At 44.4% G+C, this 13,089-nt stretch overlaps 1 protein-coding gene across 1 annotated transcript in view; it reads right to left on the reverse strand.

Moving 5' to 3' along the window:
* The window catches only part of Slc37a3 (solute carrier family 37 member 3), a 42,402-nt gene that overhangs the window by 15,229 nt on the left and 14,084 nt on the right, over positions 1–13,089 (reverse strand). Inside the window, exons 4-7 of the mRNA XM_031381613.1 lie at positions 9,843–9,935; positions 7,914–7,997; positions 5,492–5,637; positions 3,189–3,285 (exon numbers count right to left, since the gene is read on the reverse strand). Coding sequence (XP_031237473.1) covers positions 3,189–3,285; positions 5,492–5,637; positions 7,914–7,997; positions 9,843–9,935 — 420 coding nt within the window. The remainder of the gene's footprint in view (positions 1–3,188; positions 3,286–5,491; positions 5,638–7,913; positions 7,998–9,842; positions 9,936–13,089) is intronic.

The raw sequence follows: 13,089 nt of genomic DNA on the forward strand, positions 1-13,089 counted from the left end.
TAGAAGTCCGAAGAAGATGACGATCCCACCAGCAAACTGGACAGATGCGGTCACCAGAAAGGCATACTGGAGGAGAAAGAGAGGTGGCTTTTACAGAGGTGGTCATCACAGCTGCGATCGTTACAGACACACGAGGGGAGAGTGGGGACAGGGGAGACAGGAAGACTGGGAGGATTTCAGTGCCCTGGGCTTCCAGGCTGGGCACTGTGCCAAGCATCCTACATGTGACTTCCCATTGCATTTTCCTAAGGACATGGTGAGACTCGAGGCCGACCACAAGGGGCACCTGGATGCTAAGCGGCACTGTTAGGATTAGAAAATCAGGATTAGCTCCCCAAATCTCATTCTTTCCATTATCCACACTCCTACAAAAAGTATCTGCCTTTGACGACATTAAATCTAGTCGAGGGAATCAAACAATACCCAAAATAGTGTGGAAAGGCGGCACGCCGCTAAATAAACAAGAACCTAGTAAGAAACATGCAGGATCGGGGCTGGAGAGATGGCTCAGCAGTTAAGAGAGCACTGACTGCTCTTCCAAAGGTCCTGCATTCAATTCCCAGCAACCACATGGTGGTTTACAACCATCTGTGATGGGATCTGATGCCCTCTTCTGGTGTGCATGAAGACAGCAATAGTGTACTCACATACACAAATAATTAGTAAAAAGAAAGAAGCATACAGGATTCAGAAGGAAGCACCAGCTAAACGAAGCTGACACAGCAAGGTGGTGTTAAGGGAACAGTGGAAAAATCATCTTTCAAGGCACAGGTGCTGCAGGCTGGGAATGAGATGGGGCATTCTCTACAAGCCTTAGGGGAGGCTTCTGCCTAGGACTACAGGGAGGAAAACTGCCACAGAAGATGGCAGGCGTCAGGAAGAAGGACTCGATAGCCAGGCTGTACAGCTAGCTTATTGATAAGGACAAGCATTACTCCAGAAGCCAGACTGAGGAGCAGCATGGGGATGAGTGAAATTCACACCTGCACCAATTAGTACAATCTAGGTGTGACAGATGTTTAAGAAGGCCTGGGACAGGAAAGCTGATTGTGGTAGATGACAGGCCTCTACCTGGACCACAATTCCTACTCTCTGAAAGAGCAACCGACCTAATTACTTAGGCTTCTGAATGGGCATCCTACTTAAGAAAATAAGCATTAAAAGGTGGAGTAAATCCTTTCCCCTCAACCCACTCAACTCTCAATTACCTACATGTAAACTCTGCTGTATTTTATTGTTCTCTACAGACCATGGTTAGGAATCTTACAAACTAAAACGACCACTTTCATTTTTCCTTTCCTCAAATGGCATCTCAAGGCACAGTGTGTGGCCTGCATGCTGTCTGTGAGATCTTCCCCGTGTCTTGATCTCTTTCAGTTCTGAGCTTCTGATTCTACATCACAGCTACATGGCATCTTCCAACAGGTGCAGCAGAGTTTAAATACTTCCCCAGCAGCTGACATTTAACATCAGTCTTTGGCTATTACAAACTGTGTTGAAGTAACTGTAGGTAACATTTGTTTGTGCATGTGTAAGCACATCCTCGGATGCCAATGCTTCCTGGAGGTGCAATAGCTCGGTCAGAGCAGCTACAACTTGAAACATTGCCAATGGCTGCCATGTCATTGCCTCACAACCTCAAGGTCATGGCAGGTTACCAACCTGAATCTTATCAAGCTAGTAAATACTCAACAGAGGCTTTCTGTTGCTTCCTTAGTTACTTACTTACTTTTCTATAAGAAATAATTTACTGGTTAAAAAAAAAAAAAAAACTAGATTCAAAATGTACCTTCCATGAATTTCGGATAACTGGCATACTTCCTTTTCTTCACACATACAAACATTGGAAGGCGGAACAAAGAGTGCTCAGCTCTCCAGACACTCAGCACTGTGATGCAGCAGGTCTAGCCGGCTGCTTGCTCTGTTGGCTCTAGGGACGTTTCCTAGAAGACCTGCACTTCTAGCCCTACTCCACCTCTTAGGGATATTTGGGATGGATGCCTAAGGGCTTTCTTGGCCATTTGATGCCTCAGGAATACAAAGCAGTTAGAACAATACAAACAACTGACAACATCTCAAGGTGATATTCTCCAAAGGCTCAAAGGTCAGAAAGAGAGCGATCTGTCTTTATTCCTCTTTCTACAAGCACAGGCTTACTTAAACAGCTGGGAATCCACTACCCCACCCCATTCAGACTCGGCCAAATGCACATCAGACTGATCAAGCCCCATCCCAAAGGCTTCCATTGGCATGGACTTTAGTTGACAGTGTTGAAGTTCAGTTGAAGGTCCCTTCGGAGGCTCTTCCACACCCACAATGGACATCGGCAGCTGACCTGCTCACACACCCACTCTTGCCCAGTACCCAAGGCTCTATACCGTTTCCCTTCTTGTATGCTGGGCTATAAATCAAATACTCAAGTACTGGTGTTCATCACATAGCCCGAGCCCCAGCACACCAAGCTAGCTTCCTTCTAGCAGTAACATTACACACTGTGGCTCCCAAAGCACAAAGCTTTCTTGCCGGGCCTGGTGGTACATGCCTGTAATTCTAGCTCTTGGTTAGAGAACTAGCAAGAACACAGTATACACACAAGCTGTGAAAGAAATACCCACCTCGGATGATAGTTGTTTTCAAAAACAAAAATGTATATAGCTAAGCTACTCTAACAGTTCAATTGATTGATATTTTCTTTCTTAAGATTTATTTATTTTATGTGTATGACTACACTGTAGCTGTACAGATGGCCGTGAGTCATCATGTGGCTGCTGGGAATTGAACTCAGGACCTCTGCTTGCTCTGGTCCCACTCGCTCCGGCCCACTCCCTCCTGCATAATACACTATAGCTGTCTTCAGATGCACCAGAAGAGGGCGTCAGATCTCATTACGGGTGGTTGTGAGCCACCATGTGGTTGCTAGGATCTGAATTCAGGACCTTTGTAAGAGCAGACAGTGCTCTTCCCCACTGAGCCATCTCGCCAGCCCGATTGATGTTTTCTAATGTTTAGTTGTAGGAAGTAGTTTTTGAGTTGCACAAGTATTAGTCTCAAATTTCTGTTGTGTGGTACTGAAATTTTCAATTGAAATCTTTTGTGTAGTCATAGGAATATTCTAAAATGGCCAATTTTTAAAAATATAAAATTAAAACACCACAGAAGTAAAAAAAAGAAAAGAAAGAAATACCCACCTCATAACCATACTGTAGAACCGACGAAGCCAGGCATGCTCCCAAAATATTGCCCACTGACGCACAGGCACTCCAGAGACCAAAGACAACTCCTCGGCTAGGGAGAACCATGGGAAACCAAAGACAATGTGTCAGGATTCTATACGCAGGTCGAAATGAAAAAAAAATGGCTGTAACAGTAAAGATGTGCATCACAAAAAAAATCAACACTGGGCGGTGGTGGCGCACGCCTTTAGCCCCAGCACTTGGGAGGCAGAGGCAGGCGGAATACACCAGAATGGAAAAACCAGATTCTTCTGAGATGTGGTGATATTAAATCTTCATTTGGAGGCTGGACACTGAGCTCAGAGGTAGAGCACTTGCACTGCAGTAGTGGAGGCCTGAGTTCATTGTAGGGCAGGTCAAAGAAAAAGAACTGAAGAAAAGAAACCAGGTATGGTGGCTTACGCCGCCAATCCCCACACTTAAAAGGCTAGGGCGGGACTACTGCAAGTTCAAGGCACCCAACACTACATTGCAAGACCCTGCCTCAACAAAAACAAAAAACGAAAGACGAACAGCTCCAATAGTGTAAAAACACTAAAACCCATCAAGGGATCATGGGGGAGGTGAGTCAGCACCAGGACCTCGCTGCCCACTGAGGAGAATCTGGATAGTGTGCCCTGGAGAAGGAAGGGTCCCGCAGAGGCTCTTCCACACCCGCAATGGACACACAGTTTTATCATCACTTCCTTTAGCCTGACATTCTTGAAAGACCTCCAACATGGGCTACGACTTGAGTGTTAGTGCTCATCACACAGCCCAAGGCCCCCGCATACCAAGGTAGCTTCCTTCAGTGAGTAACATTACACTCTGTGGCTCTCAAAGCAACAAAGCTTTCATACCTGGCATGGTGGGTGGTACCTGCAATCCTAGCACTCGGGGGCAGAGGCAAGTGGATCTCTGTGAGTTTGAGGCCACCTGTTCTACATGTTCTAGGACAGCCGGAGGTACATAGAGAGACCAGAAACTTTAAGCTGGGTTGGGAGCACACACTTGGGAGGCAGAACAGGTAGATCTCTTTGAGTGTGAATCCTGCTTGGTCTACACTAGTCAGGCCAGCATAGTGAGATGCTGCCTCAAAAGAAAAAGTAAAGGAAAAAAAAAGGTCTGGGGGATAAAAATTCTGTGGTAGAGCACTTGCCTAGTATGAATGGTGACCTGTGAGATCTCCAATTCCACCACTTAAAAAAACAAAACAAAAAAAGAAATGCCTTTACATTTTCAATGCAATCATAGTAATAGATCGGCAGAATGAAGCATAAGGCACTAGCCTGCTGCAATGTAACCAGAGGATTCTTGAATGTTACTACTTATCCTTCCACAGCATTACAAACTGTTCATGGCCAAGGGAGCTCCAGTTATGAAACTGGGGAAGATGGAGGCTGCGAAGCACCCGCCAGTGCACACTGAACACAACAATGGAAGGGGAATGTCTGCTGCGTACGCTGCTTCCCACGTATAAGAGCAAATGTGCAAAGAAGCCAGGTGGGAGATAAGCATGCCCCGGACGACATATACACACTGACCCAGGCAAAATGACTAAGCTTCAAGTCAACATTGCTTCTGAAACTGAAGCATCACCAACAATGATAAGCCACAGAGCAAGTCTAGTTCACTCGGCTTATTCTCCATCCTGTGACTCAGGCTGGCTGGGAAGATCCATCAGCAGGCGCCTTCCTTTATCCTGCAGCCCACACCACATGGGGCAAGTCCAATATAGTCTAACCTGGAGGCTGAGGGGTAGAGCAATGCTCAGTCTAAGCCCCAAAGGTGGCAACATCTGAATTAGAGCCCTTGCTTGTGACCTTAGGCACGTCCTTAGGAACTTACTTCCTGTGTACAAGCAGTATCTTCTACAAGGGACACAAGTGCTCAACCTCTGGGCTATGCCCCCAACTTTCATGAACAGATTTTGGTCTAAGTTTCCTTATTGTTAACATAATGGTAAGGTAACCACTCAAAATATGGCAAAGAAGACAACACTCAAAAGAACACCCATAATGGATGGCATATGGGTGGGACTATTACAGTTCCTAAGGGAGAAGAGATGAAGAAGGATGAACTGGACATATAGCCTTAAGAATGTGCCTCTCTGGGTGTCTACAGACCATCACTTAAGTCCACAAGACACTCTGCCATGGGCCTTCTATCCTAAACTGCTCGGAGAGATGATGAGGCATGCTCTGAAGCACCAAGTCAGCAGAATGTGACCAGACTCAGTGACCTGACATTAACGCAGTCAGAGGAAGGAAACAGCATACCCAGCTTTCCCAAACCAGTTGCCCATCACAGCAACCACACAGGGCCAGCCAGTGGACTGCAGCAGGCCGTTCACAATCCACAGGCTGCAGTAGAACCACTTGTTGTAGAAGTGCAGCCATTCCGTAAGAGTACCAAAGACAAACACCTTCAAGAGAAGGAAAGAGAAAAGGGACATGTGACATCCACACAGATGTTTCAATACACCTAACTGCTTTCCAGGATACACAAAAAGAACATTCATGGGATAGGGAGAAGGCTCAGTAGGTAAGTATGAAGACACAAGTGCAAATTCCTGCAGCCATGTAAGAACCTGAATGTGGTCCTGTGTACCCTTGTAACCCCAGAGCTGTGTGGGATGCAAACAGAAAGACTGTTGAGTCTTGAGAGATGCCAGCTAAGTACCCGGTCCAGGGAGAAACCCTGACTAGAGAGAATAGGCTGGCAAGAGAAAGATCAGAACTCACAATGTCCCCCATTGGCTTCTGTATGTGTACACCCACAGGCACACATTCGGGTGTACGTATGCACGCATGTGCACGCATCCTTCCCCCACCCCCACCCTCCTTCAACTTGTATCTTCCACTGTAGAAAGAGTTTTCATTTTCCGTCTTCTTACATCTGTCCCCTCGTCCCCTCTGGGAATGGCAATCTCCAGAGGGCTGAAGCACCACATGAACCCACACATGCATGTCTGGTCAGGACAGAGCTAGGCACTGGGCATCAGAGCAGTCCCAGGTGAGCCCAGCTGTTGCTATGGCAGTTACTAAATTCACTCACATAAGTGAATCCTGTCTGTCATCTGCTGAATTATTCAGCAGTTTCTACCACGGGCCTACTATTTTCCAGGATTTTGCTCAAAGGGACTTTTGATTCACAGTCGAAGCCTATTTTGAGAGGTCTTGGTATGGGTGAGTAAAATACTGTCAGATCTCAGTTGTAAATTCTAGAATAAGCAAAATTACAAGAACAAAAAAATGGTCAGTGGTTGCCAGCAGCTGGGAGAAGAGGGAGAGGCAGTCAGTCAGCCATGCTTGTTTGAGGAGACAACACTATACTTAAACGGTTTATGTGTTCACTTTGCGGTTTTTAAATATTAAAAAGGCATGTATATAAATAAGTACAGGTCATCAGCTTATGAATAAACTGCTTTGATTTCTAAAACTTTAAGAAAAAAGTTTTTTTCCTGTAATGTAAATGTCAGATACTGAAAAACTGTAATAAATCAAAACCTAACTGAAGTCCAGAAGTTGATTCAATCAATAAGAACCCCTTACTAACTAGCAGTAAGCAATGACGATGACTCTGATATGAATCCTGCCTTGCACAGCATCTAACATGTCAGGCACTGTTCAAATGACCCTCAGACTGACAGACAGACAGACACATACACACACACACACACACACACACACACAATCTTCACTGCAGCAGCGGGAGGAGGGATCTGCACATCCCATTGTAAATGAGGAAGGTGAAACACTGCAAAATCTGGGTCAGAAAACAGGAGGAAGAAGCAAGCCCAGGCTGTCCCAGGCTAGAGTCTCTGGTGCTACTCTGGAAAGCCAGACTGACGCATAAGCAAGGGTACTGAAGAGGCCACGAACAGTTCCTCCCAGAGCAGGGGAGGAAGTCAGGACTGTCACTGATTCGAGAGGTGCAGAGCTAGGGGTGTCATCTGGCCATGGCATGAGGGCCATATGAGGCAAGAAGAATAAAAGCACTGGGTAGAAAACAGTGGCCAGGTTAGGGCATCAGAAAGTAGTTAGTTACTCTACAGCAAAGCAAGTATGATTGGCAAGCAGTCTGAGACCAGGCCACAGAGAGCCCCAGCACCGTGCTGTTTTTATTCAGATTATGTGAATCAAGGAAGGACAACAAGATCCACCTGAAACAGGTCAGTGGTGGCGCTCGCTCACTTTTGATCCCAGCGCTCAAGAGGCAGAGGCAGGAGGATCTCTGAGTTCAAAGTCAACCTGGTCTACAGAGTGAGTTCCAGGACAGCCAGGGCTATACAGAGAGACCCTGTCTCAAAAAATAAAAATAAAAATAAAAATATCTGCCTAAGCCAAAGACACACAGGAGGACGACATGAAGACTAGCCTCTCTCCTCCACTCCAGATGGGGGTGGAAAAGGGTAACCTAAAATTCTAGAACATCTGGTCAAAATAGAAGTAACTGTTTATTTTCTAATTTTGTTTATTGTTAATGTGTTTATCGTTGTGATATGCAAGTATGAGTGAGTGTAGACACATGCAGGGTACACTAGTCGAGTTGAAGGGGCAACTTTCAGGCCTAGTGTCTCTCTATCCACAGTGGGATCAAAGGATTGAACTCGGGTCATCATATGAGCTTGGCTCCTTTAGCTAAGCCATCTGGCCATCCCAGTAATAACTGCAATAATTATAAAATCTTCCAACTTACCACGAACGCAGACGAGCACATGCCGAAAGACAGAACCCATCGCAAATTCAGCCGATCCCCTATGATACCACTGATGAAGAGGCCCTAAAATAAAGCATTTCATTTGGTGGCTCTAAAAACAGACATGGTCTAAGCTGGGAGCGCACGTTACACATGAGGCAAACTAGAAAAGTGACTGGAAAAAAAAAATCAATCAACCCTTATTCACATGTCCACATTAACTACCTATGACTGTCAGTGCTTCAGCAAGTAACATTACACTACAAACATTCTACAGGAAAAAAAAAAAAAAGTCCCCAGGTATGTTCCATTTTCTCTATGAGCTGGATTAAGCAGTGGTCCTCAGCTTTCCTGTAGGATTCCCTGAAGTATTTGCACTTGGGGTTAAGAAGTGCTGCACATGTGCACAGTCTGCTGGTGACTTGTAAGGCACAGGACAGCACTCCGGCTGTCTGTGCCCCTTGGGTTTCAGAGCATCACAAAGCAGAGGATGGGAAGGCTGGGTGAGTAATGACCAATGAAGAGGCATAAGTGGCCTATGTTCTCTGTCTTCCCAGTGCCGAGCAGGAACTGAATACTGAGATCAGTCCAGACCTTAAAGGCAACACACCTTACATTTCTGCCACAAATGTATAAAATGAGTAACTGTATTGACTTCAAACTTAGGTTGACATAGGACCAACTATTTGTAATACACTGACTGTCTTAATGACACAGAACCCTTAGATGACAAATAGAGTTTGTCCCTCCACACTGCAAGCACAGCACACAGCATTAAAGCAGGCTCAGTGGGCTACAAATGCCATGAGAGGCCTTGTGACATTTGTGAATAAGGGAGCAATGAAAAGCTCTTTCAGAATATGAAATCAACTGGTTATATGTTGCTCCAGAAAGCAGAATGCCTGGAAGCCACATGAAGAAAGGCAGATCCACAGAAACAACCAATTTGGGGCTGGAAAGATGGCACAGCAGTTAGGAGCAATGGCTGCTCTTTCAGGGTCTGAGTCTCAGAACTGACATGGTGGCTCAAAACTATCTGTTAGTCATGTTCCAGGGATCTGATACAGATACCAGGCACACAAGCAGTGCACAGACATACATGTGAGCAAAACGTCCATATACATAAAATAAAAATCTACCAGACATAGTAGAGCGTGCCTTTAATCCCAGGTCTTGGGAGGCAGAACTCAAATGTCTGTGAGTTTGAGGCAAGCCTGGTATACATATACAGCAAGGTCTAGGACAGCCAAGGCTACAAAGACCTTATTGCAAAAGAAAAAAAGAAGAAAAAAATAACTTTTTAAAAAGATCTGATGAGGAGTAGGGGAGGTCAGTAGTGGGAAAACATGGTACAAGCCCTGTGTTTGGTTCTCACTACCACAATATAAAAAAAAGGAAGAAAAGACAATTCTGGAGAGATAGCTCAGGGATTACGAGCCCTAACTACTCTTCCAGAGGTCCTGAGTTCAATTCCCAGCAACCACATGCTCTTACAACGGCTCTCATCAACTCACAATGGTTCTGTAATGGGATCCAATGCCCTCTTCTGGTGTGTCTGAAGACAGCAACAATGTACTCACATACATAAAATAAATAAATACATCTTAAAAAAAATTAAAGTAGTTACTTAAAAATTAAAACAATATAATTCTATAAATAAACTATATATAAAATTTAGTAGCTAATTAAAATTTTATATAATTATATATAAACTACATGTAAAATAATATAATTTTAATACATATTAAATATAATAAAAATCCTTGATTTACATTTTTAAATTAAAAATATTTTATTATTTTTAAAACAAAATAATATAATTTTATACATAGATTTATAAATTATACATTAAAATAGTATAAATTTTAACATATAAAAATAGGTACTTATTTAAAGAACAAAAACAAACTTCATGATATTAACACCTACCACAGCATAGGAGAACAAAAACACAGTATCCAGTGTTCCAAGAAAAAGAGTGGCTTCCTCTGTGCTGGGAAACAGGTGGTTGCTGCTCCAGATCTGCAGAAACACAGGATAAGTCACTCTGCGGCCACCTTTATTCTTCGCACCATTCATTCAAGCACCTGCACCCACCACCAGGTGGATTTCTGAGTTCGAGGCCAGCCTGGTCTACAGAGTGAGTTCCAGGACAGCCAAGGCTACACAAAGAAACCCTGTCTCAAAAAAAAAAAAAATCATTTAAAAAAAATAGCTTCCTGAGCTGGAGAGATGGGTCAGTGATTAAAAACACTGGCTGCTCTTTCAGAAGATCCAGGTTCAAGTCCCAGCATCCACAGTGTGACTCACGACCAGAAAACCTGATGCTCTCTCTTGGTCTCCACTGGAACCAGGCATACATGTACTGCATGCACACATGAGCAAAACACTCATATGCATCATTTTTCTTTTTTTTTTTCTTTTTTTTTTTTTTTTGAGACAGGGTTTCTCTGTGTAGCCTCGGCTGTCCTGGACCTCACTCTGTAGACCAGGCTGGCCTCGAACTCAGAAATCCGCCTGCCTCTGCCTCCCAAGTGCTGGGATTAAAGGCGAGTGCCACCACCACCCGGTCCTACTTCAGAATATTAAAAAGAAATTTTACTACCAGGAGTATTATTTTTTCTAAGATTTATTTTTTAGAGTCTGCAGGGTAGCTCAGCAAACCACTTGAGTTCAATCCCCAAGACCCAACAGTGGAAGGAGAAAGTGGACCCCAGAAGTTGTCCTCTGATATATTTACATATGTGTTGTGGTATGCACATGCCCTCACTAATACACATGAAATAAACAAATGCAATTTAAAAATTTTGAGATTTAAGCCGGGCGGTGGTGGCGCATGCTTTTAATCCCAGCACTTGGGAGGCAGAGGCAGGCGGATTTCCGAGTTCGAGACCTCGAACTCGGAAACACCACCGCCTGGCGAGATTTATTTTTATTACTACCCTTCCTTGGGGGTCTTGCACATGTGTGCATGGAAGAGTAGGGGTACCATAGAGGCCAGAGGCACTGGATCCCCTGAAATTGAAATTATGAGCTCCTGACATGGGTGATAAGAACTGAACTCATGTCCTCTGTAAGGACAAGTACTCTTAACTGCTGGGCACCTTTCCAGCCCCAAAATACTGGACAGAAAGTAAAATATTGGGGCTCTATAAATCAGAGAAGGTATAAATCAGAGAAGGAGAAAAGCTGGATTTAAACTAATTTCCCAATTTCTGCTGTGGTTCAGAGCACAGGATCAACAGGATGGGTCTGCAAAGAAACACAAAGCTTGGCAGGACAGTGGTGGCACATGGCTTCAATCCCAGCACTCAGGAGGCAGAGGCAGGCTGATCTCTGTGAGTTCAAGGCTGGCGTGGTCTACATACAGAACCTGATTTCTGTAGAGCCAATCAATCCAAACTGAAAAATCAGCAGCTCTGGGAAAAAGTATGCTAACATCTACTTTATAGAGCAAATTAAATGAATACCTAAAGAGACGAGAGTGAAGCCCAGTCTGATACACTTGTGAAGCACTTGCCTAGGACAGACGAAATCCTGGATCGATTCCCAGCACCAGGATGGATTGATTAACCAGCGAGCAAGCAAGAGTCAACAACACTAAGCAAGGCAGTGGTGGTGCAAGCCTTTGATCCTAGCACTTGGGAGGCAGAGGCAGGCAGATTTCTGAGTTCGAGGCCAGCCTGGTCTACAGAGTGAATGTGAGTTCCAGGATAGCCAGGGCTACACAGGGAAACCCTGTCTCGAAAATCAAAAAAAAAAAAGTCAACGCTATTCCATAAGAGTCAATGCTATTCTAGAAAGGCTAATAATGTGGATAGTTACTACCAAAAAGAATCAATCCACAGGCCAAAAGATGGCCCTCTTTAGCAAAGCCTGCTGACAAGGCTGGCCCCTCAGCATCAGATCTTTCTAACTCTCTCTACCCAGCAATCCCGAACCCTGCTTTCCCAAGACCCAGGAACTTTAATATGTGCCACACAAAGTGTGCCTGTGTGACAAGCCCCAAATAAAATCCCTGGGTGTGGGTTTCCAATGGGCTTCCCAGATAGACAGCAAATCATATATGTTGTCACAGCCTCTTGCTGTAAAACAGAAACCCACCCTGGGAGGGAACCTGCAAATGTGTGACTGCTTTTCATTTGCTAATTTCACTTCCTGTCCTTTCTCTGTAATAAATCACACATGCTGAGTGACCACTACCTATCAAACCTAGGGTAGTCTTGGGTACTCCAAACCCAGAATCCCTAAACACAAATCTAGTTTTCTGGTTCTGGGCAGACTGTACCTGAATCCCATACTGAGAGATCAAATGTCACCAAACTACAGCTGAAGGAGTCAAAGATGTTTTGCAGAAACTAAAGAAATGAGGGGACAGCAAGAAGGCACTTAAATCTCCAGGACCCAAAAGGTGGAAGGCAATGGACTCCTGAACACTCAGAATATGCAAATAAGTAAATAAAACTCTTGTTTTTTAAAAAAAGAAAATAGAGGTATTTTATCTCATCTCAAAGAGAAAAGCAAAATTTGGCCAGAAAATGGGGCTGAAAAGATGGCTTAGCAGTTATGAGTACTTGCTGTTCTTTCAGATGACTGATGTTCACTCCCCAGGACCCGCATTGGGCAACTTATACCCTCCAACTCCAAAAAACCTAATGCTCTCTTGGTCTCTCTGGGCACCTGCATATATGTTTGCATACATATACACACAAAACAGAAATTTTTAAAAAGAGAGTTACTTTTAAAAAAGAAAGAAAGCCAAACTGGGTAGCACATGCCATTAATCCCAGTACTCAGGAAGCAGAGGCAGATCTCTTATGAGTTCAGGGCCAGCCTGGTGGCAAGTTCCAGAGCAGCCAGGATTACATAGAGAGATCCTGTCAAGAAAGGAAAGGAGGAATAGAGAGGAGATGGAAGTGAGGGAAGGAGGGGAGGGAGGAGGGAAAAAGGAAAAGAAAGAAAGAGAGAAAGAAAGAAAGAAAGAAAGAAAGAAAGAAAAGAGAGAGAAAGAGGGGGGAAGGAAGGAGGAAGGGAGGGAGAGGGAGGGGGAGAGAGAGAGAAAGAAAGGATAAAAGAAAGGACAAAAGAAAAAGAAATGGCTGGGCGTAATGACTCACAACTTTAACCAAGCATTCAGGCAGCAGGAATAGGCAGACCCCTGTGGGTTTCAAGCCAG

This window comes from Mastomys coucha, unplaced genomic scaffold (genome assembly GCF_008632895.1).
Source record: "Mastomys coucha isolate ucsf_1 unplaced genomic scaffold, UCSF_Mcou_1 pScaffold20, whole genome shotgun sequence".
Classification (NCBI taxonomy): Eukaryota; Metazoa; Chordata; class Mammalia; order Rodentia; family Muridae; genus Mastomys; species Mastomys coucha.